Source organism: Abrus precatorius, unplaced genomic scaffold, assembly GCF_003935025.1.
Source record: "Abrus precatorius isolate BTA unplaced genomic scaffold, Abrus_2018 Scaffold6, whole genome shotgun sequence".
Classification (NCBI taxonomy): domain Eukaryota; kingdom Viridiplantae; phylum Streptophyta; class Magnoliopsida; order Fabales; family Fabaceae; genus Abrus; species Abrus precatorius.
In genome coordinates, this window is record NW_020874406.1 from 11,575,489 (window position 1) to 11,598,319 (window position 22,831).

The 22,831-nt window shown below is 33.1% G+C and overlaps 4 protein-coding genes across 9 annotated transcripts; 1 reads left to right on the plus strand and 3 right to left on the minus strand.

Annotated features, from left to right (window-relative positions):
* The first annotated feature begins 781 nt into the window (after window positions 1-781).
* Window positions 782-2,947, plus strand: LOC113869753 (phosphatidylinositol 4-kinase gamma 2-like). The gene is made up of 2 exons (XM_027506215.1): window positions 782-2,071; window positions 2,439-2,947. The coding sequence occupies exons 1-2, from the start codon at window positions 782-784 to the stop codon at window positions 2,814-2,816; spliced, it is 1,668 nt and encodes a 555-aa protein (XP_027362016.1). The 3' UTR covers window positions 2,817-2,947.
* A 2,820-nt stretch (window positions 2,948-5,767) lies between these two features.
* On the minus strand, window positions 5,768-8,406 carry LOC113869755 (GDSL esterase/lipase At4g10955-like). Of its 2 annotated transcripts, none has more exons than XM_027506217.1 (3): window positions 8,107-8,406; window positions 7,354-7,454; window positions 5,768-6,908 (listed from the first exon to the last, which is right to left on the minus strand). In XM_027506217.1, the coding sequence occupies exons 2-3, from the start codon at window positions 7,413-7,415 to the stop codon at window positions 5,942-5,944; spliced, it is 1,029 nt and encodes a 342-aa protein (XP_027362018.1). In that variant the 5' UTR covers window positions 7,416-7,454; window positions 8,107-8,406; the 3' UTR covers window positions 5,768-5,941. The 2 variants fall into 2 exon arrangements, with proteins under 2 accessions (XP_027362018.1, XP_027362019.1); XM_027506218.1 differs by lacking the exon at window positions 8,107-8,406 and adding an exon at window positions 7,973-8,056.
* Window positions 8,407-10,463: 2,057 nt separating this feature from the next.
* Window positions 10,464-15,926, minus strand: LOC113869752 (dynamin-related protein 12A-like). 5 transcript variants are annotated; one of them, XM_027506209.1, is made up of 16 exons: window positions 15,672-15,926; window positions 15,538-15,601; window positions 15,344-15,451; window positions 15,142-15,243; window positions 14,980-15,030; window positions 14,804-14,865; window positions 14,406-14,496; window positions 14,158-14,222; window positions 13,702-13,896; window positions 13,500-13,619; window positions 13,137-13,207; window positions 12,797-13,022; window positions 12,181-12,231; window positions 11,340-11,568; window positions 11,065-11,204; window positions 10,464-10,901 (listed from the first exon to the last, which is right to left on the minus strand). In XM_027506209.1, exons 1-16 carry the CDS (start codon window positions 15,798-15,800, stop codon window positions 10,773-10,775), a joined length of 1,833 nt encoding a protein of 610 aa, XP_027362010.1. In that variant the 5' UTR covers window positions 15,801-15,926; the 3' UTR covers window positions 10,464-10,772. The 5 variants fall into 5 exon arrangements, with proteins under 5 accessions (XP_027362010.1, XP_027362014.1, XP_027362013.1 ...); XM_027506212.1 differs by having other exon boundaries at window positions 10,765-10,901; window positions 12,181-12,213; window positions 15,672-15,920; XM_027506210.1 differs by having other exon boundaries at window positions 10,771-10,895; window positions 11,059-11,204; window positions 15,672-15,920.
* Window positions 15,927-20,232: 4,306 nt separating this feature from the next.
* On the minus strand, window positions 20,233-21,099 carry LOC113870167 (GDSL esterase/lipase At5g08460-like). Its single transcript, XM_027506764.1, has 2 exons — window positions 20,790-21,099; window positions 20,233-20,714 (listed from the first exon to the last, which is right to left on the minus strand). Exons 1-2 carry the CDS (start codon window positions 21,097-21,099, stop codon window positions 20,233-20,235), a joined length of 792 nt encoding a protein of 263 aa, XP_027362565.1.
* Window positions 21,100-22,831: the final 1,732 nt, after the last annotated feature.

Consider the following 22,831-nt stretch of genomic DNA (forward strand, 5'->3'; position numbering starts at 1 on the left):
ATAAATCATGTTACATTTTTCAGGATACAAATTCTCTATCTCAATGCAGTAAAAAGGTTCAATTTGGTAAATATTTGTAGCAAAGTCCATTTCACTGTTTTTATTTTTTTTTTTTATATTATTTCCTTAAAAATTTCAACAAAACGCTCCTCGTACTCGTTTTCGTGATATTTAGCATTATTATTGTTACATGTGTTACAGATAGATTTGCTACATCAAAAAATGTTGCCGTTATAGGGGTTGGTCCAAGTTTTATATAAAAAGCCAACGGCTACAATACCTGAATGGTTGGGAAGTAACAACTTGATTGGATCAGAGAAGATCGGCGAAAACATCGCCACTTGCCGGAATTAGTTGAATGAATCCCTTCCATTTAAGCTTTCTCCCCTCTCACATTCCTCCTTGATTCTTTCCTTTGGTAAGAATCCACTCTCGTTCGCTACCATTCCTTTACGCTTCTTTCGAGAGATTCATTCATTCATCACCCATCACCTCAGTTTCTCACACATTTTGTCCTTTCGTTTTGCATGGCATACACCACCAAAAATTCATTTATGGGTAAATCAAATTTTCCGTAAAAATTTAATTTTTTTTCTCTTTTTCTTTTATATTTTTTGAACTTTGTAGTTGGGGCGCTTCGATCGCTTCGATCGAAAGGCCTTCTCCTTCGTTGATGGGTTCCTTCCGTTAATTACATTGTGATAACTCAAGTTTCTCTGCTAAGAGGACTAAAACATGAGTTTATAATAAAAAAGAAAGAAAGATTGTTGAATTTAGAAAGATGTCGGTTTGTGATGTTGCTCTGAGACCGATTTGCAAGGAATTGGTGCATTGGCAAGGAAGCTGCACTGGCGAATCCATCGTGATATATCTCACAGTGGAGGGTGCTGTGACACCAATGCGGGTTTTGGAGTCTGATTCCGTTGCTTCAGTGAAAATGAGGATTCAGACACGCAAAGGGGTTGCAGGGAAGAAGCACAAGCTGGTTTCTAATGGCAGAGAGCTTGCTCGCAACGATGCACTCATCAAGGAGTATGATGTCACTGCAGGGAATGTTCTTCACTTGGTTCTTCGTCTTTCTGACATGATCTTCATTGTTTTGAGAACCACCTGTGGCAAGGAGTTTGAGTTACAAATTGATAGGCATAGAAACGTGGGGTATCTTAAGCAACGCATTAAGAAGAAAGGGAAAGGTTTTATTGATCTCGAGGATCGAGAGCTATTCTGTGGTGGGGAAGAGCTTGATGATCATAGGCTCTTCCGTGATATATGCAAGAGTGATGATGATGTGATTCACTTGATAGTTCAAAAGTCAGCAAAAGTTAAGGCCAAACCAGTTCACCAAGGTTTGGAGCTTTTTGTTGTGGCAGATTCTCAAGGTGTGGGAGAGAATCAGATACCACCTGGAGTAGATTTCTGGTTGGAACCAGTTTTTGTGAATCCTACGATCAAGTTTTTTCCTTTCCTTTGGGACATGATCGACTCCACATTCGATGGCTTGAAAAATGGAAATCACCCTATCAGGTCTTCTGAGGGCACAGGTGGGACTTACTTCATGCAAGACTCAAAAGGTGTGGACTATGTTTCAGTGTTTAAACCCATTGATGAGGAACCTATGGCAGTGAACAACCCGCGAGGCCTAACGAGTTCATCTGATGGTGAAGGTTTGAAAAGAGGGACAAGGGTGGGAGAAGGAGCTTTGAGAGAAGTTGCAGCCTATATATTGGATCATCCAAGGGCTGGACCACGTTTGGTATCAGGTGAAGCAATAGGCTTTTCTGGTGTTCCCCCTACTGTTATGGTGCAGTGCTTACACCAAGCCTTTAATAACCCAATTGGGTTTGGTTGCTCTTCTAAGATGGGGTCATTGCAAATGTTCATGGACAATGATGGTAATTGTGAGGAAATTGGACCACGGGCTTTTTCAGTGGAAGAAGTACATAAGATAACCGTGCTTGATATAAGAATGGCCAATGCAGACAGGCATGCTGGGAATATTCTGTTCAGAAAAGAGGCAAATGGCCACACTATGCTCATTCCTATTGATCATGGCTACTGTCTACCAGAAAAAGTAAGCATTATTCTCCATTCTTGTCTCAACCTCATAATTTTCATTTCCCCTTGTGCTTCTTGTATATACATATGCGCTTTGTGTCAAGTATTTGTTTTATATATTTTTGAGATTCTTATAAATCATTTTGTTTTATATATTATTTGCATATCTGATTAGTTCATAAAAAAATTGGATCAACTTGTGTTGCAACACAATTTTTTCTATGCAAGTAATGTTTGTGGAATAATTGACATGCTGAATTCCTTAGGTCATAGGAACTTGGGTATCGCATTGATACATAGAATCCTTGGTTATGTTTCTTTTATAATTACTATTATTGTTGTTATTGTTGAATGCATGGCCTCAATCTTTACTCTTTCTACAGTTTGAGGATTGCACATTTGATTGGCTTTACTGGCCCCAAGCACGTGAACCATACTCTCCAGGTACAGTTGAATATATTAAATCTCTTGATGCTGAAAAAGATATAGAACTTTTAAAACATTATGGGTGGGATGTTCCACTTGAGTGTGGACGAACTCTCCGAATCTCCACAATGTTATTAAAGAAAGGGGTTGAGAGAGGTCTCACACCCTATGCCATTGGAAGCATTTTGTGTAGGGAAAAAGTGAACAAGGAATCAATGTTGGAGGAGATTGTTTATGAAGCGCAAGAATCAGGGTTAGCTGGTACAGGGGAATCTGTTTTTCTTGAATCTGTCTCCCAGATTATGGATTCCCGCCTTGATAAGCTTTCAAAATGATTCTTTCAGATACATAAGTATATAATAATATATATATATTTGCGTTTGTATTGAGTGAATACTGTGGTCCATGTTTTGGATGGGACTACACATGAGGATGGCTAAGGGTGTGGTGGACACATAGGTCTAAAGCTCTGGTTCATCTCTCTCAAAACACTTACGTGAACTGTTTTTCAGGATTGTATTGTCATGTTGAGAGAAGTTAAAGGGTCTGAATAAGATGTATTGTACTGAGATTTTGTGTATTCTAGGTTTGTGTGATGAGGGGGCTAACACAGGAGTTGAATGTCTGGTGTACATAATTGTAACATGTTTAGATGCTTCATGAATTCGACATGCATCCTATGTAAGCAGCTGTACACACAGTATATAATATGAATTTTCCTTGTAATTTTTTTTATTGAATTCCTGAGATTTACATGAAAGAACTAAATCTGAACCACTAATCCAGATTTCTGGAAGGGTAAAGATGAAAAATTGTCTATCCAGATCGAACTTCTCCTGCTCTTATGGTTTCATCATGATCCAAACATTCTGTCATTGCCTTTGTTGTGGGCATATATGTGTTTTCAGGTTCCCACCCAGTCTTTTTTTTAACCCGTTTTCTGAAATAAACTAGAAGAAATCCATACACCTTTTTTCAGCCACTCTAATTTTGAAAACTAATTTTTAGTTGCAATTATCAGAATTAATTTTCTAAATCAGAAAAACAAAAATACATAATTGTGACTTAAAATTAAACCAAATTTTATTAAAAACACTTGTCAATTTGACTCAAATCAAATATAAAAGTCAAATGGGCCAATCCAACAAACTAGATTTGTATCAAGTCAACAATGATCGATCATTCAGATCCATCCTTATAACTTACAAGAGAGCGAGGTTTTTACCCCAGTTCTTACAGCAATGATCTTTACAACAAGGGGTCAAATCAACCTCGCCTCACGCCAAAAAAGAAAATCATCATTGCTATCTTCGGAGAAGCAAACAAAAAAACAAGTGACAGGAGGGGACCCAACCCAAATTGAATCCCAAATTTGCGTGTGAAAATTATATCTACACAACCATCACGAACATTAGTTATATTAACCCTTATTTTTTTTCTTCTAAAACTACGTATTCACCATCAGTGTTTTAAACAAATTCAACTAAACATGTACAAAATAAAGTAACATTACATTGTATCGAATCATCATAAGATTAAATATTTCAGAAAGGAATTAAAATTTCACTGCGCAGTGGAAGACAAAAGATTGCAGACAAAAAGAATTATTTTGAAGGGAAGAAAACAAGAACCTATGGTCCTACTTCACACTCTGCAAATCTCATTATTTTCTTTCAACGTTAAACACACACTCACATGCCTCAACATAGCAAACATTGATTCCTCTGCAATCTTTGGATCCATGACGAAGACACAGAACCGCACCAACATAGCCTCATGTTTCGTTGCCACCATCTTTCTCATTTTCCTTCTCATTCTCCTCTTCCTCCTTTACTTCACGCTGTTCAAGCCCCACGACCCCAAAATCGCCGTCAGCGCCGTCCAAATCCCTTCCTTCTCAGTCACTAACGGCACCGTCAACTTCACTTTCTCCCAATACGCCTCCGTTCGGAACCCTAACCGCGGCACCTTCTCCCACTACGACAGTTCGCTCCAGCTTCTCTACTATGGCAGACAGGTCGGCTTCGTGTTCATTCCCGCCGGCAAGATCTTCGCCGGCAGAACTCAGTACATGGCCGCCACGTTCACCGTGCAGTCGTTCCCGTTGGCCTCTATTAATGGGCCCAGTAAGGTTGGGCACACGATGGAGATCGAGTCCAGAATAGCAATGGCGGGGCGCGTGAGGGTGTTGCACCTCTTCAGTCATCACGTGGAGGCCAAAGCTGAATGCAGGGTCGCCATCGCTGTCGCCGATGGATCCGTTTTGGGCTTTCATTGCTAATTCTTTAAACCCTTTCATTTAGTAGCAGTAACTATTATCTCTCTAAATTATGAAAATAGTAATTATTAATTTTGTCTTCGTTTCTTGTTATTTTATTCCACCTTGAAAAAAAAATGTCATGATTTTTAACTTTTTAAAAAGTTAATTTAACGACAAAATAATAGAAAAAACCTAATACAAGGACATTTAGCATCAATTTAAAAATTCTTTAATATTTACTTTTACTGTAATTTTTAGTTCACAGCTTCACGGGCAGTAGCCTATTTTTATTTGATCCATAAGTTTTTAAAGAACACATTTTTAATTATTGTCGCTAAATTGGTTTTTAGGTGATGATGTGACAGAGTTGAATCATTCACTTATTATGATAGTGACTAAAATATGTTTTTTTTAATAGAATCAATAATCAATTTTTTTTAATAAGAACCAAAATTATAAGTAATTAATTTTAAAAAAATTGTCAAATTTTTATGGATGAGTATATGGGGCAATAGGTACATGGTATTATTTTTCCTTTATATAACATGAGAAAAGGTTTTTAGTTCAACAAAAGTGGGACAATTTTTGTTTTCCATTATAGTTAATTCATTCATTCAATATAAAAAAAAATAGAGTAAGTGGGAGATGGACTTAATTATTAAAGGGAATAGCAATAAGAACTACGAGCTTGAAAGGAAAGAGGAGATGTTTTGAACCTTTTGTGAGTTTAATTATTTGAAGTTTAAGTGAGATGCACGTCGACAGTAACTATAAGACGATAAATTTTATGTAAACAATATTTATGTCAAAATTAGTACTAGAATAACGTAGTCGAGACATAAATTTTATGATTCAACATTTATAATTATGGTCAACAGTAAAGCAATATATTTTCTAAGAAAAGGACATGATTGATGGAATACAGAACTCACTGTTCTTTCTGACACTCCTTATATCCATAGTTCAAATAATAGAACCCAGAAAAGAGCTCTCTATATCTCATAAAACTGTAGGCCTGTTATATTGACTAGATTTGATTCTGGAAACTAACAGAAGTCCCCAAAATCAATCCAATATTATTATCCAAACTATCATTCTTAAGAGTTGCAACAGCTTATTTAAATTGACTTCACAAAGAAAACCAGAAACAACATAGCTCAATATACATCCAGCGACACATTACAACAACTACAAGAACTATTAGTATTTGTAGAGCTTGGATTCCAGGCGTAAGTCAGGTTTCCACCACTGGTGAATCCCATGAGCTGCTCTGAAATCCTCTGAAGGAGTAAAATTAACTGTGACAGAAGCTGAAGGAATGACGTGCAGGGGTTCAGATTCCATCCCTAACCCACCCATAAGTAGACAAGAAAGTGAGTGTTGAGATGCTAACTTTTGAATGCTTCCTGCACCAATCTCCTCCATTTTTTTTCTGTGTTCAAAGTATCCAATATACTCACAGCATATATGATCAGATGGATTCACAAACAAGCATGGAACCCAAGCAGACAAAGCAGCAAATGCATCAAAGGACAAATTCTTATTCTGCTTAGCCTTCATGGCAAAGGCAAGTCCAGCTGTCACTACACTGCTAGCAATTCGAAGCCCATGTTTTAATTTCTGATCCTTGATTCTCTCAATTGGAGCAGACACATATGGAGGGTTGAAAAGAAAAGACTCAATAAATATACCAGTCTTGGCCATGGCTTTGCCACTAAGCAATGCCAATGCTGATCCTAGGGAGTGTCCAGTTAACCAGATATTTGAACCACCCACAGTTGCCACCATGCTTTGAACAGCTTGGATAGCTCTCTCACAACGCGAAGTTTTATGCAGCAAATTTCGAACAAAGTGGATATCCAACTCGATATCGCGTGAAACTGAATCTCCCTTGGTTATAGTCCCTCGAAATGCAACTACATAACGTGGACTTCTATGTAAGGTGTCATTGTGCATAGATGATGGAGGCTTGAACTCGTAAATTGCACCAAAGATGGAAGAATCAACATCATCAACAAGTGTGCGAAGCAACTGAAAGTGGAAGAATGTCCACCAAGGCATTGCAAGAGCATTGGGACCTTCACGTTGTTCTTGCCTGTCCCTCTCTAGAATATATACACCTTGAACCAAACTAGCAGCAACAGACTTTCGGTGATATTCATTAGCCCTGGATAACAAGATGGACTCATTCAAAATATTCTTACTTAAGTCAACTAATACTGCAATATTGAAGCTTTAAGACCAAAAAAAGGACAAAATTTAGATACAATATCATAGGTACTATTAGTGTAGTTCTTCAACCAGAGTTAAATACTTTAATAATCTATATAATAAAGGTTCGCATTGAAGATCAACACACCAACATTAAAGGTGTAACATATTATCAAGGTAAAACTTCAATTTTGATTGGAGAATAACACTTATAGTGCCTTACCTATGATATTACACTTAATTTTGTTTAAAGAAGAATATTAGTAGTTCCTAGATAAATAGCCCCTCGATATCAGTATATATATAATCTCAATACAAACATGCAGTGAAGAAATGATATGTAAGCATAAAAAGAAAAAAGAAAAAATTTTGAAGTAGAAGATTTGTTTGATGGATCTTACCAGTTGACATAAGTTAGATGTAAGGGCCCTGAGAGGTCAAAATTTTCCCTCTCTGAGGCCATTACACCTTATACTTCCTCGCTTGCTTTCCTTCTTATTATCTTCACAAATTGTCAAAAAAGGGAAAGAAAATTGATCAATAGTCAGCCAATAATAGTCTATGAAATCTCCCAACCCCAAATGATGAACCATTTCATGTGGGGGAAAAATATACTTTCGATGATTTCAACTATCAACGAATAACACGTCAACAACTGAAAAACCATTGTCCTGCATAATTCACAACCCAATCTATGGCCTGTACTACATACATAAGCTTCACAGCAAACAAAGATTAAACAAAAAACAATCACACAGCCCCAAAAGTTTAATTTCTGACAAAAATTACTGCAAGCAAGATAATTCACAACCAATGTTGCCTAAATCCCCCAAGCAAATCAAATGTAAAATCTGAGATCTGGCCATAACAAAAATCCATAACAGAGAAAAGGTTTTGGCACTAAAGGTAAAATATCATCAACATCCTTTTATACTAAGAATTTTTCAGCATCCAGTGCAAAACAAATAAACATTTTTTTGTGAACATACAGCAAGGCGCATTCAGCATTAGATATTCTACAATTCGATTCGCCCCAAAAAAATTGAATTTGCTAAATTGAGATTCAAATCACACACGCAAAAGGGCAAGAAACATAAAATTAGAAGGGTGAAAGATAGAATGCAGGAATAAACGTGAGAGAAAAATGAGTGCACCTTGAAGAAGTGAAAATCAGATAAGAGATCTCAAAAAAGAGGAAGAGAATGCAAATGAAATTGAAAGGGAATTCAGACAAGTGGAAGTGGGTGATTAGTATTTGGTGGAAGTTGCAGAACAAGTACTGGGGTTGCTTTCTGAATCTGATGCCAAACATCAACCAATCAATGCTATCTATCATATTGCATAGTAACACACAAGAAAGTTTGAAATCTCTCCTTTTTCAGTCAGATCGTTTTTAATATTATGTTTATTATTTGATTAATTTTATATGTTTTTTGGTAACTAGAAAATGAATTAAAATTTTATTTATGATTCGTATAAACTTTAGTCAAGAATTAAAAATATATATATAAACAAAGCATATGTGCTATTATTTTTCTATTTGTTCATTGTGCTTCGTGCTTGTGGCGTGTATTGCCCGCAAATGCATTTTACTTTCATAATCAAATGTTTAAAGCTGAAAGAGACACAAAAATGAAACTTCGCGCCTCTCACTGATAAGATAGTTTACCAAATACCAAAATATGAGATTTTGACAAAAATTGCCAATTGCATTTTTTTTGGTACTTTAAAAAAATATTATTTTTTAAAAATGCCCCCAGCAAAGTTTGAATTTTTTCACAATTTTTTAATACTTTTTAAAACAAAACTTTATAAATTTTATGTGTTCTACACTTACATAAAAAATTATTATTAATGATTTTTTAATATTATATTTCTGTAATTTTTTGAAAAACACATCTTAATATATATAATTTTTAAATCCAATATATAAATAAATAATCGTGACACGCTACTATTAAAAAAAGTACTCACATCTTTATTTTTATTTAAGATTTATATAGGTCGAGCCAACGTTTATAAAGGTTTGAAGTAAAATTTGAGATGAAATTTTTTAATTAAGAATGATTTATTAAAATTATTATAGTTTGTGTCTTTTTTAAATATAAAATTTCTGAAATAAAAAACTTGTAGATAACATTTATTTTTTTTTAAATTTTAAAACTACTATAAATTTAAAATTTAAAATAAGAAAGTTTAATTTAAAGTTAAAGTTAGCTGTTTGGAAATTTTATAATTTTGTAGCTTAAAAGTCATTTTTAAGTTGAAAATTATTGAGCAATGTATTCTTAGCTCTTAAAAAAGTTGCAACAAATAAAGAGGACAAAGAAAAAATTATAAAAATTAGCTTTTATTTATGTTTGATTCATTAAAAAAAGTTCATTTTACTTTTTCGAGTTTTTATAGAATTATATTTGACACAATCTATTTTTCTTAGTAAAAAAATGTTCTAAAATAAGACACTATATCAGAATAAGATGAAGGAGTTTTTTTAGAAAAATATTAGCAAGCCAAAATTATTTGTCAAGTAATTATGAACTTTAAAAAAAAATAAGAGGCAAAAAAAAAAAATTACCCACGTTAAAGTTGAGCCAGTACTAAATTTATATTTTTTATTTATGAAATATAATAATTTTATATTTATCAAGTTGACTCTTTTTCCTTTCTTCTGATATTTTATAAAAAATACATTTTTGGACTTGTAAATATTTTAACCTTTAAATTTAGTCCTTACTTTTTCAAAAAATAACTTTAAATCCTTAGAGTTATGGCCCAATCAATAAGTAATTTTTATTAAATTGATTAATGATGACTCAATTTAATACAACAAGTCAACTCAATCATGTTTTATATATCCTAATCAATGAATGGTATAGTTTCTTAAGCTCAAGAAAATAATGGATGTGAGAGTCTAATTAGAGACTGTCATGGTTAAGTTATAGCTAGTTTTTACATGAAAGTTGATTTTTTTTCTCCCTTAGCTGCTGAGTTGTGAAAAATGTTTTTTGAATTGCAATTAGTGATTTAAAATAATATTCATTTAATTTAGATAGAAAAGACTTTAAAAATACTTTATACTTAGTGTTATGTATTTAAAGTTGTAACCAACCGCTGAAAATAAATATGCTTACCAAAATGGACTTAGAATCTTGTATGGCTCTTGCTTTGATAAGATCTTTTTTCATTATTATCCTTGTTAACACAAGTCTGAACACTTTTAAGTATGTATACTACTACTAGAATTGTATCATTATTTTCTTTAATAAATAAATGATTAATTAAAAAATATCTAGAAAAATTAAATTTTTCTTTAATTAATAAATGATTAATTACACGTCATAAGAAGATTGTATCATTATTTTCTTTAACTTGCTTCATGTACGGGATTAATATTTTTAATTGTTCATGTTCGTTTGATCATCGACTGCATCTGAATTTTAATAATTTATTAATATTCTCGGCTATCACGGGAATAATCTTAATACAAGACGACACTCTGCAGCAGTTTCGCAAGAAATATTTTTGAAACGAGTGAAAAAGTAAGGAAGAAATTACAGAAATGAAATATCTACAAAAGGCAAAGTGAAAGGCACACTCGCTCATTCATTATCTTCACTCCTATCTTTCCTCGTTTTGTTGGGACGTTGCATTGTAGCCTATTGTCGACTTTACTACAAGTAACAAGTCTGCTGCTTATATATATATTACAAGCGGGCTTCTAATAAAATTGACACTGTTGCAATGCAAAACCCCCCTAAAAGGGAGAGGTAAAGAATGAAGAATACACGTGAAATTTTAAAATTAACAGTAACATACAGATCTACTTAGACCAAGCAACTGCATCTATCTCAGTTTGTGCACTCCGGTATAGTTCAAGTCTCTTAGCAAGGGCACTTCTTCTTTCCATGATCGCAGGATCCTCATTCAGTAATGAAGACAGACGCTTGGGCTGCAAAGAGGATTCATACAGGCTATCAGAGTTCAATTTATTAAGAAAATACAAAAATTAAATGAAAATCAGCCAAAACATAACATAAATGTTTTAATATTAAATAACCAAAAGCATAGAGCATAGTACATCATAAAACTAGGGAAGACACATTTACTCTCACCTCAATTTTGCCTAGCTCAGTGAAGAAATGATCAAGTAGGCTCCGTTTGGCTTCCCGCACTTGACAATAGACAATTGACTTGGGAATTGAATGCCGCAGACTAGCACAGACCATACCAACATAAGACAGGACATTGGTTCCTGTTTATAGAAACACAGTGGAGTGTGTTAGCAGTTCAGTTCATTCCAACACGTTGATAATGGACAAGCTTATTATAAACTGTAAGAGAGCATGATTTTAAGTCCACGTAAGAATCTGCAATTTGTAAAACTTACCAATTCGCCTTAGATATGAATCATTATATCTATCAAAAACTGAATGTGTAGGATTTCCACCCTTATCCACATCTTGAGGAAGCTTCCGAAAGAAATCAACAGTCAAATAGCCACACTCCATATCAACCAGCTGTAGCGTTGATTTTTTGCTTTCCTCCCTCATTCTTTCAAGGGAATCAATAGCAGCATTCCCAACCTCTGCACGCAGACCAGGATATTGCTTCAAGTCCTGTGAGTCAATCAGACCAACAGAGTATGAGATAACTTTGTATTAAAAGGATAGAAGAAAGAGATTACTGCTACTCTAAGTATGTAAAAATTAAAATTCCATAAATTCCAAAGTGTCAAAGCTTAATCATAAATAACTACAGAATCAGCAAGCAATGGAAGCACTTGGCATAATTGTTTTGTTTTACTTTAAAATATTCAAGACCTTGCCAGTCACAATACCCATTTAAAATCTTTCTAACAAAAGAAGGCAGGTTTCTCCTTGTCACAGGAAAACAAGATTTTAAGCAATGTATTTAGAAGCATTTTCCTATTGCATAACAGGTTGAGTTAATAATAATTAGTTTTTGATTAAAATATTAGCCTTTGGCATCTCTCTAATTTTAGCAGCTTTACACAGCTGACAACATAGAGATTAGAGTCATTAGACACTAATTTATGACAGCATATAGGCGTACAATCATGCATATTTCATTTCCTTGAGTGTCATATAGCAAAATGGACTGTCTTAGTAGAATACCAATGACATAAACCGTTGCACCACAAACCTAATAAGCTTAAACATAATAGCACAACAAAAACACTAAATTTTAAGGTATTGTCGGGAACATACCAGAGTCTCACTCATAGCTTTGTGAACCAGGTCCTTTAATTGGGAATGAACCTAGAAGCACACAATTCAAAATGACATTAATAAATATGAAAAATGAGATCAGTAAAGATGAAAAGTTGCACAAGTAATTAAATTAACTATGACAAAAATACATTATGAATAAAAATATGAAATTTGTAGAGTTCCCCATTTAAAAAGCTTTTAACAAGATGAAACTAAAAGAAAAAAGGGTTTCACTCGAATCAAGTAATTTATTTCATCATGTACCACACAAGATATCACAAATTGCTTTTTGGAACAAATAAATTTCCAATGACAGGAGTGACAATCAATGGCAAACTTTCAATTCATACTATTATTATTTATGGAAACCATTTATTGATAGTGATAGAAAATGATGACCCAATCTACGTGTCAAAAATATTTTTGACTGGAGACCAAAAACTGAAAGAGGTACACATAATTGTGAATATTGAATAACAGTATACAGTAGAACTAAAGTCACTTTTTGTCAGTGCCAATTGCATTAGGAAAATGACTCACTGCAACAGGGCCATTGTAAAAATATGCTTAATAACAATAATTTTCATATCACTATTCTCCAATTTATACATACCGCATCAACAGCTGCCTCAGCTGGACCCCTGATTGTAGTTAGAGAAGATTCAATGAGGCGACGGTATCCTTGTTCTGGAGCTATAAGATGAGGCTGATACCCATCAGCTTCTGTAATAAGTTTCTTTATATTTTCCATGGAAAGCTGCTTATCAAACTGCAGCCTTTTTAAAGCAGCAGGGAGCTGATTGTCAAAAACATTATAAATTTTATCGCCTCCAGGTCGCCTGTCCAGGATAGACAAATTATTGAAGTTAGTTTGAGAAAATGAATAAAGCACAAGAGGGATAGGGCACTAAATTATTTAAAATAAAATAAATGCACAAAAATGTAGCACATACACTCCATCAAGATGTTCTTTAAATATTTGATCAAAAGAGCGGCATATTTCCATGATCGCATACAACTTTCCCTGCATGTGATTTGCAATCAGTCATCAGAAAATTCAAATATATAATCCTAGGATCCCTAAAATTGGAGGGCTATAAGTATAATATCTTTCTATAACCACAGCTACTATCTAAACTGGTTCATCAGAATCAATGGATGAATTGTTGGAAACTTGGAATGGACTTCATTCATCAAAGACACAAGGACAGATGATAGAAACTACAAGGCCTTTTTCAACAGGGGACCAGTTAATGCAGTCAAATATTTTGAAATTTTATAGTTGAAATTGGTTGAGCTTTGAAGAGCAAAATTACCCCATCATCAGCAGCAATAGGCTTTCCCAAACGACTCAGTTCAGCTTCAAGTTCAGCAATTGTTTTACTAATAAGAGATTGAATGCCTGGAATTTTGGACTTGATAACTGCCTCCAAATGCTGAGATAGAAAGCATTATGATTTAGTCATAGAAACAAACCATGATGTCGTTGGTGGTGGTGATAAATTGTTATTTCTGTACCTTTGAAAGCATCTTTGCTAGATGCTCAGAACCCATCCTGTGAGCAAGGTGTTTATATTCAGGGGTACTAGAAAAATATTCACGTTCTCTATGCCTAGCAGCAATCATGTCAACATTCTTGTTTATATCTGCTTGTGATCTATTGACAACACCAACCCAGGGATACTTTAATCTAAAAGCTCTCCCCTCCAACATCTGAAGTAAGAAAAAATATACGTAATAGAGATCAGTAATGAATCAAGTAGCCAGGTTTTGCACTTGTAAAAAAGAAATGGGTGTCTGTTCTTCAGGTTTATGTCAGAAATGGGAAGGGAGGCAATGGAAGCGAACTTAATTCTGCAGCAGATAGAATGCCTTAAAACACAAGAAATCTTTAGCAGTATAAACTTCATCCACTTTTATCAATAATTCAATATGATACATTGACTTTTTATAACTGAAAAATGATTGACTTACTTCAACAGCATCAGTGCCCTTGTCCATAAGATCAATCTTTGTCAAGACTCCCATTGTCCTTTCCCCTAAAAATTGAAATCAGGAAAGATAAAATTAGAACCGCAACAGACTATTTGCTTCAAGCCATTGAAATCGATCAAACTGTTCATCTGTTAGAATCTTGGTGAACTATACATTAACTCATGAACTTCATTAAATGGCAGAATAAAGAGTAATTAGAACTACAGGAAATAGAATAATGAAAATACCGGTGGGATCCACTTCACGGGATATTTTAATTGCATCAGATGTTGCAAGATCTTGATTGGCTGGTGTAATAGCTAAAATTATACAGTTTGGCTGCAGATCAACATCAAATTCAGTATAACACATTTTACCAAGAGAAAAATTCAATATAAGCATGGAAAATAGTCCTTTCAGAAATATTCTATAAGCGTAGCCCTCAGTTGTTGAAAAACCTACGGAGTTGAGAAAAATTAAACATGGATGGATTTTGGCACAATCAGCCAAATCAGCAAGATCAATTCTTCACAACGTAAACTCAAATTTTCAAGAAAAACTACATCATACAAGTTGTGACAGGGAAGCAAATGGAATTTGTTGTCATGCAAAATTTGTTCCTTAAGTTTCCTATTAGAGAAAGTACCTTCTCAATGTAGGAGCGAACCATATTCTCAATGTCTAGGACAATACTATCGGGTTGACCCTCTGTATTTTGCAAAAACATCTGTTAGCAAGTCACTCTCGAGACAATAAAAATTTAGCTATTCCCATACTGTCACAAAACCAAGGACCAGAAAGACAGACAAATTTATAGCTTACCTACAGCTACCTTCGTAAGACCCGGAAGATCAATGAGTGTCAAGTTAACAACTGCAAAGGTCCAAAGGGGTCATAGTAAGTTGAAATTACATAGCATTCTTTGTCGGCGAGAGATTCATATAATGGTGTGAGATAATAAGGAACACTGAAATCCAAACATACCATTGGGAGAATATATACTAAGATGAATTGGGACGCTTGAAATCTGTTTCGTTCGTCCAGTTTCTCTATCCGTTTCATCTTGAATCTCCTTCCTCACAGCAGCTGCAAAATTACTTCAAGCTTAACAGTAATAATAATAATAATAATAATAATAATAATAATTAGCAAAGAGAAAAAAAAAAGTTGGGAAAGTGTCAAGTACCGAAATCGGTGAACCTTTTTCTGGGAAGGTGAAGAAATTCTGCATACTCTCTGGAACCCTCGTCAGTCTTGTGAAGCTGCAAAACAAGGGGTCGCCGGGTAACAATCCCTGCACGTGCGTTGCACGCAGCACGTGTAAGTAACAAACAGTTAACGAGTATGTGTATGAAGTTGTTAATGGGAGAACAGAATTACCAGAGCCGCGGGGTAAGAAATCCTTCCCAACAATGCTCTCCAATACAGAGGACTTTCCAGAGCTCTGAAAGGGAATGAAATGACGGCGTTAGTTGAGAAATAACGGCGTGAAATTAGAGACGACGGAAACAAACCTGGCCACCGACGACGGCGATAGCGGGGAGGGAGTCCCAGAGAGTGGGTAAGGCGGTGGCTTCGCCGTGGTCGCCTAGAGCCGTGCAAGCCCTCTGGATTTTGTTCACCAAAGAGATTAGGTTCTCCATTTACAGATTCAATTCAATTCAATTTCTGCGTGCTCTGTTTTCTGTGTGTGCTTTCTTTCAATTTTGAACTTGAGAAGAGAGAGAGAGAGAGAGAGAGAGAGCACTGCCAGGAATATGGGTAGTAATGACGAGTCACCAATCATGTCTGAGTGATATAGGTCGACTCGTCTTCAACTCGCGATAATTTCGTTTGCTTTCTCCTTTCTCACGAGTCATCGACTTGGCAATCCGTGACGATTAGACGAATGATATATCTATTGACCGTTGGACATTGTTACATTCCCTGGTAAATTGCTATGGAACGTTAATTGAAAATTTTGCTACATTTAGTATTTTTATTTTATTTTTTTAATGTATATCAATTTTAGTACATTAATAATATTATATATTATAAATTTATTTATTTTTTTGTATATTCTTTTAACAAAATTTTTATTGTGTATTTTGGATATACATTAATTTTTATTCTTCGGGTCATTTGAACCTTTTCATTTTCAAATTTAAATGTGGCATGCATGAGATGATTGCGAATTTGAATTCCCACTCCGAATGGTGCTGTTGTGCGGTGGGTTCATTTGCTCCTGTTTGTTTGTAGCCCTTGTGGCGCTTTCTTTACTGTAATTGTACCGTTGGAGTGCAAAAAGAAAAGGTCAATTGCAACTTCGCTTCCCATGCGTTAATTTTTCTTTCCCTTTGGCCTTTTGTTAGGGGGAAAATGTTGTTACATTTTGCAATAAAAAACACAGTGGAATCTTGTTAACTGAGGTAAATTTAAAGGATTTTAATAAATAATTTTTAAAATATATTAAAAAATATTTAAGTGTCTTTTAATGTTTTTTTAATGAAAAAATTATTTTTTTAATTTTCAAATCAGTACATTTAAGACATTAGCTAGCAATTTAGCATCTTCTAAAATAACTTATAGCTTTTTTAATTTATTTTTATGATTAATATTTTCCTTTTTGAAAATAAAAGAAAATTTTTTATTAAAAAAATAAAATAAGCAATATATATTTAAAATTTTGATTTTAATTAAAGCAAAAGAAAGAGAACAAAACTTTATTAACTTTTGAGCTTATCCTAATTTTAACAACGTAAAGCATAGAGAAAACTTAAAATGTTTAAAAGATAACTTTAAAATAATCCATAAATACAATACTTGTTAAAATACTTTATCCACACACAAACATAGAGAATAAAATAAGACTTTATTAAAATTGTTTAGAAGGTGTTTTTCAATTATAAAAACATGAGTAATAAACTATACTTTTGTTAAAATTCATCACTTTAATTTTCTAAACATTAATTGCTACTTGAAATTGATTTATGAGAAAGTAATTTTACTGGTAAGTAAAATTAATATTACATTTTCTGTCAAAGCTTCAATTCTACTATCCTCCCATTTGTTGCAAGAAGTAAAATACTTTTTAGTAAGTAAAATATAAATTATTTCATATTGTTGATTTTTTATATAGTAAATGGATGGCTAGAATTTGAATGGATTTCAATATTAAAAAAAAAATCAGATGATTAACATGGATTAATGTTACTATTAAAGGGTAGGAAAGTAAAATACTTCATTTTTATATCTACATTGATTGTGAGTATTATGACTTATTGTTACATGATTAGTGATTCTTTTGACGCATAGGAGTTACATTATTAATTAATCAATTAAATTGTGGTAAGCATTATGTTAACCTTTTAGTGATTCTGCAATGTTTAATTTATAATAGTGAGAATTTGTACATCAGTTATGATAGATAACCGATTTAAAATAATATATTTTATTAAAAATCTATTATTATAGAACTGCAATAAAAAGTAAATATAATCATGGTAGTAAGTATCACGCGATACGCGATACAAATCAGTAGATTCGATACGGATTTTAGGGGCAGCGATACAAATCATGTGCAGTATCATTTTTGATCCAAAATCGTTTGCGAATTGCACAAATCAACAGAACTGGTGCTGAAATGCGATTTAGTGGGCGGCACACGATTCAGGTACAAACCGGGTCATGCAAAAAACGGGTCGGGTCGGCATGACCCGGTACAGTAAAACCCTAAAAAAACTTTTTAAAAAAAAAAATTACAGAAAGGCCGTTATTTACCTTAGATGGCTTCTATTGAAAGACCCACTGCAAAATATTAAAAGAAAACCCTATTTTCTCATTCTCCTTTCATTCTCGCTCTTCCCTTTTCTCTTTTCTCCATGTACATAGTTCAGTATTAATGCTATTTCCTATTACATTGCTGTCATTATTGTGAGACTTCTCACAACTTCCTACTTCCTATTCAATATTTCTGGTGGTCTCCCCTTCCTCTGCCACGGTTCCTTGTTTTTTTATTTGGTTTCTCTTCTCTTTTCTACTTGTTGTTTGCTATTTGGGGAGACAAATTGGTCCTACCAAAAAAACAAAAGAAAGTGATATCACATGGAAATACTGTGAAAGTGTCCCTTCGCACAGGCTATTAGTGAAATGCAAATATTGTTTTCATTCTTGTTGGAGTGGAATTGCAAGGATGAAACATCATCTAGCTGGAACAAGAGCAAATGTAAGTGCCTGTACAAGTGTTCCAGATGAGGTAAAAGAGATATTCATCAAACTTTTAGAAGAGAAAGAAAAGAAAAAAAAGTAAAAATAGCTTGAAATTTTTTGAAGAAGCTGAGACTCAGGATGTAAGTGGTCATCAAAAGAAAAATATGGATTCTTTTGTAAACAAAGAAAATGGAGGGACATCTAAAAATTTGAAGCAAACAACAATGAATACAATGCTCAAAGATAGAGATGTTGTCATTCAAGAAATTTGCAAATGTATTTATGTTAATGCCTTACCATTTAATTTGGTTAGAAGCCTCCTATTTTATTCAAATGGTAAAAGTTGTTGGAGAATTTGGCAGGGGTTTAAAACCTCCAAGTGAGTCTCTTTTTTGAAGAAAGCAGTTGATAACATCCATCAAAATTTGGAGAAATACAAAAGTGAATGGGAGAAATGGGGCTGCACTTTGATGTGTGATGGTTGGACAAATGGGAAAGGAAGGTCACTTACTAATTTTCTTGTTAACAATCCTAATGGGATTGTCTTTCTAAAATCTATTGATACTAGTGATGTAATTAAGGATGCTAAGCAAATGTTTGAATTATTGGACAGCATGGTAGATGAAATTGGGGAAAAAATATAGTGCAAGTTGTAACAGATGGTGTTTCTAATCTTGCTAATTGTTTATACATATTTTGTTTTGAATTTTTATAGCTCTTTGGTGGAAGAGTTATGGTGGAGATGGTAAAGAGTTGCAAAATGTAACCATGAGAATTTTGAGTCTTACATGTAGTGCAATAGAATGTGAAAGGAATTTGAGTACATTTGATCAAGTGCATACTAAAAGAAGAAATCGCTTGAAACAACAAAAACTAAATGCACTTGTGTTTGTTAAATATAACTTACAATTAGAGATGAGACAAAAGTGTAGAAAAGAGAGGAGAGAGACTTATGATCCCATATGCTTATCCGACATTGAATCAGATGATGAATGGATTATTGAAAAAGAGGATCCATGCTTACCAAATTATGCTTCATGGATGGATATACATGAGTGCTTTATTTTTGAAGAGGGAGCTTCAAGAAAGAAAAGAAAAACAGGTATTTGTGCTGATTTAGAATTAGAACTTGAACAAAAAATACTAAAAATTTAATTACCCCAATACATATTGTCATGCTTGTTCCATTATTTTGGTTTTATAGGTCCAAGAAACTTAAATGTCAAAGCTGATAAGAAGGAAAAATCTATAATAGAAGATGATGATGAAATTGAAGGCATTATTAGAGAGAGTGTGGAAGAGGAAGAACTTTTGATTTTGGAAGATGAAGATGATAAACTAAGTGACATAAATCTTGGGGATGGTGAATGATCATTCATTAACTTTTGAATTTTTACTATAGTAACTTGCTATTATTTTTTGTTTATCTTTTTGAAAGACTATATATTGATTTTGAGCAGTCACTTTTTTTATAATGTAACTGAGTGTTATGATTTAAATTTTAATTTGCTTATAAGTGTATGTCACATTATTAGTTATATATTATTTACTTCAAAATATTAATATATAGATATTTCTTTATGTTACAATGTTATTATATTTATGTATTTTATTTTTTAAATTATCGATGATTCAAAATACAATTTGATTTACGATTCAAAAAATAGATCATTCGATCTACAATTTGAATCCTGATTTAACTACCTTGAATATAATATAAAACAAACAAAAAATTTCCAAAAAAAAAAACACTAAATCAACATTTATTCGATCATATAACCGATGATGTCTTATAATTAAACAAACAAATTATATATATTAGTCATGTCACCTAACTAATGTAGAAAGCTTAAATTTTAAAAAAATGTTGCAGCTACATCAGTTGTATCATATTACCAACGTAGAAATATTGACAAATTGCAACGAAGATATCGTAAATCTAAATGCACGTAACTTTGACCGTAGAAAATCGAATGAGAAATGTAATTGTGGTATTTTGACCTTGATCTCTTGCCTAAGAGAAGATGCTAAAAATTGGTTGAAGCGCCAAGGTGGGTACAAATTATCGACGTTGGAAACATTGAGCAAATAGTAATGAATGTAGTCGTTGATTCCAATAGAAACATAAAAGACAGAATTAGAAACGAGAGTGGTGGCAACATCCTCTCCAACACTCAATATAATCTGCTGAAGGGTGTCAGTAAATTGCTGAATTTGCTGAGTGAAAGAGATATGCTGACCCAATTCAGAGCCACTGGAGAGAATAATGCCAGCGCCAGCAGAAGCGTAATTAACCCCATGCATCATATCCTCCACAGCCCCTTTCTGCCCAAGATAACTTGGCACAAAAGGAAGCCCAAGACGCAGAGCTTATGCAAATAATAATTAAATCAATTATTAATCGAGTTGAAGAAAAATCAAGAATTGAAGATGAACAAGTGTACCAAGATAATCGACGGGGATTCTTCCGTTGGAGAACCTTCCGGTGGGTTGGTGGGTGTCGAAGTCTCTTCCGTAAGGAAGGTGGTCGGCACGTGCGAAGGTGCCGAGGTAATTGTTGGTTCCAGAATCCACGGAGGAGTCTCCGATGACGAACAACGCCGGCACTACAGAAGATGACGAAGAAGGTGCAGTTGAGGGACTGTCACTGTAGAGTTTTGCATCTTTAGGAGGTTCTTGGAATTCTGAAACTGTGGTAGACAGTAGTAGAAGACTTGTTATTAGGTACACAATAATGCTCCCATTCACTCCCATTATCTTTCTCTCGTGTTCTTCCGCATTCACATTGTCCCATTCAGAGATTCAAAGAACTCAACTAACCCTCCCCTTCTTTTGGCGGGTAACATCTCTCAAATGCCTTTTTATCCAATAATCATTTTGGGCCCAAAAACTTCTTCGGCCCGTCTGCATTATGCTTTTTCTTTCTTTCTTTTTACCCAATAATCTAGCTGCTTTCTGTTCTTTCTTCTAATCCTCTTTTTTGTCTCAATTTCTAACACAGTCTTCCAACTCAACCCTCCTGTTGCTTTAAGACTGTATTTTAGTTTATGCAATTTTAATTATTTTGCTGACACAAAAATGTTGCCTCTTAAATAAAAAGCGGTAAAAATAAATTAGTGATAAGAAATAAACGAATATTAAAAATATTTTTATAAAAAAATAAAAATCATTCAATATTTTAAAGATTTATTTCTGATACACTATTGAAGTAAACATTTTTATGCTGTAATCTAATTAAACATATTTTTAAAAGTAATTGTTATAAAAATAACTATTTTTTAACTATGTATCTATTATTAAATCACAATGTAAAAAGTTACATTTTAATTAAATTTACATTTTTATTTTAAATTAATTGAAAGTATTTAACTACTAAACCTTTCCTTTAGCCATTGACATATTAAGATAAAATATTTTAATTTTTGAAAATATTTTATCTTAATATTTTCAAAATATTAAGATTTACAAGAAAAATGAAGAAAAATCACCCACTACTAGTATAACTATTAAAGATTTACAAGAAGAAATAAAAATTCTAAAAAAAGAAATATATGAATTAAGACAAAATCAAGTATCAAATAATATACTTAATATAAAATTACTATCATTAATTACAACACATAAATGGTGGTGTGAAATCACTTTAATAATAGAAGAACAAAAATTTGACATGATAGCTTTAATAGATTCAGGAGAAGATATAAATTGTATACAAGAATGATTAATCCTTACAAAATATTAAAAACTACAGAAAAATTATCCTCAGCAAATGGATCTAAAATGAACATACAATATAAATTATCAAAAACAAGAATTTGTAAAAACAAAATCTGTTTTACAACTTCGTTTGTATTAGTTAAAAATATGACAAGTCCAATAATATTAAGAACTCCTTTTTTAACATTATTATATCCATGTAAAATAAATAATGAAGGAATTATTAGTAATGTTATAGAAGGAAAAGAAATAGAATTCAAATTTCTACAAGCCCCAAAAATTAGAGAGTTAAACCTTTTACAAGAGATACTAATAGAAAACAAAAACAAAAACAAATCAAATTAATCAATGAAGAAATATGATATAAAAAAATAAAACAACAATTGAAAAGTTCTAGAATACAAGAGATAATTAAAACTTTAGAAAAAAGAATATAAAAAGAAATTTGTGATATAAACCCAATAGCTTTTAATTGTAGAAAACAATATGAGATAAGTCTACCTTATAAAGATAATTTTGATGAAAGAAATATTCCAACAAAGGCTAAACCTATACAAATGAATAAAGAACAATTACAATATTGTAAACAAGAGTTAGATGATCATTTAAAAAAAGGATTAATAAGACCATCAAAATCTCCTTAGAGCTGTATATGATTTTATGTAAATAAAGCCTTTAAACAAGAAAGAGGAGCACTCAGATTAATAATAAACTATAAACTATTAAAATAGATTCAATATCCAATATCAAGCAAACAAGACTTAATAAA

What these genes read in the sequence shown, in the direction of transcription:
- LOC113869753 (XM_027506215.1), top strand. Translation starts at nt 782, where the DNA reads ATGTCGGTTTGTGATGTTGCTCTGAGACCGATTTGCAAGGAATTGGTG. An exon ending in GCTACTGTCTACCAGAAAAA is followed by an intron (nt 2,072 to 2,438) that starts GTAAGCATTATT and finishes CTCTTTCTACAG; the next exon opens with TTTGAGGATTGCACATTTGA.
- LOC113869755 (XM_027506217.1), bottom strand. Translation starts at nt 7,415, where the DNA reads ATGGCCTCAGAGAGGGAAAATTTTGACCTCTCAGGGCCCTTACATCTA. An exon ending in CATCTAACTTATGTCAACTG is followed by an intron (nt 6,909 to 7,353) that starts GTAAGATCCATC and finishes CTTGTTATCCAG; the next exon opens with GGCTAATGAATATCACCGAA.
- LOC113869752 (XM_027506209.1), bottom strand. Translation starts at nt 15,800, where the DNA reads ATGGAGAACCTAATCTCTTTGGTGAACAAAATCCAGAGGGCTTGCACG. An exon ending in TTCGCTCCTACATTGAGAAG is followed by an intron (nt 14,497 to 14,803) that starts GTACTTTCTCTA and finishes GTTGATCTGCAG; the next exon opens with CCAAACTGTATAATTTTAGC. An exon ending in CCGTGAAGTGGATCCCACCG is followed by an intron (nt 14,223 to 14,405) that starts GTATTTTCATTA and finishes TTCAATTTTTAG; the next exon opens with GGGAAAGGACAATGGGAGTC.
- LOC113870167 (XM_027506764.1), bottom strand. Translation starts at nt 21,099, where the DNA reads ATGGGAGTGAATGGGAGCATTATTGTGTACCTAATAACAAGTCTTCTA. An exon ending in AATCCCCGTCGATTATCTTG is followed by an intron (nt 20,715 to 20,789) that starts GTACACTTGTTC and finishes TATTTGCATAAG; the next exon opens with CTCTGCGTCTTGGGCTTCCT.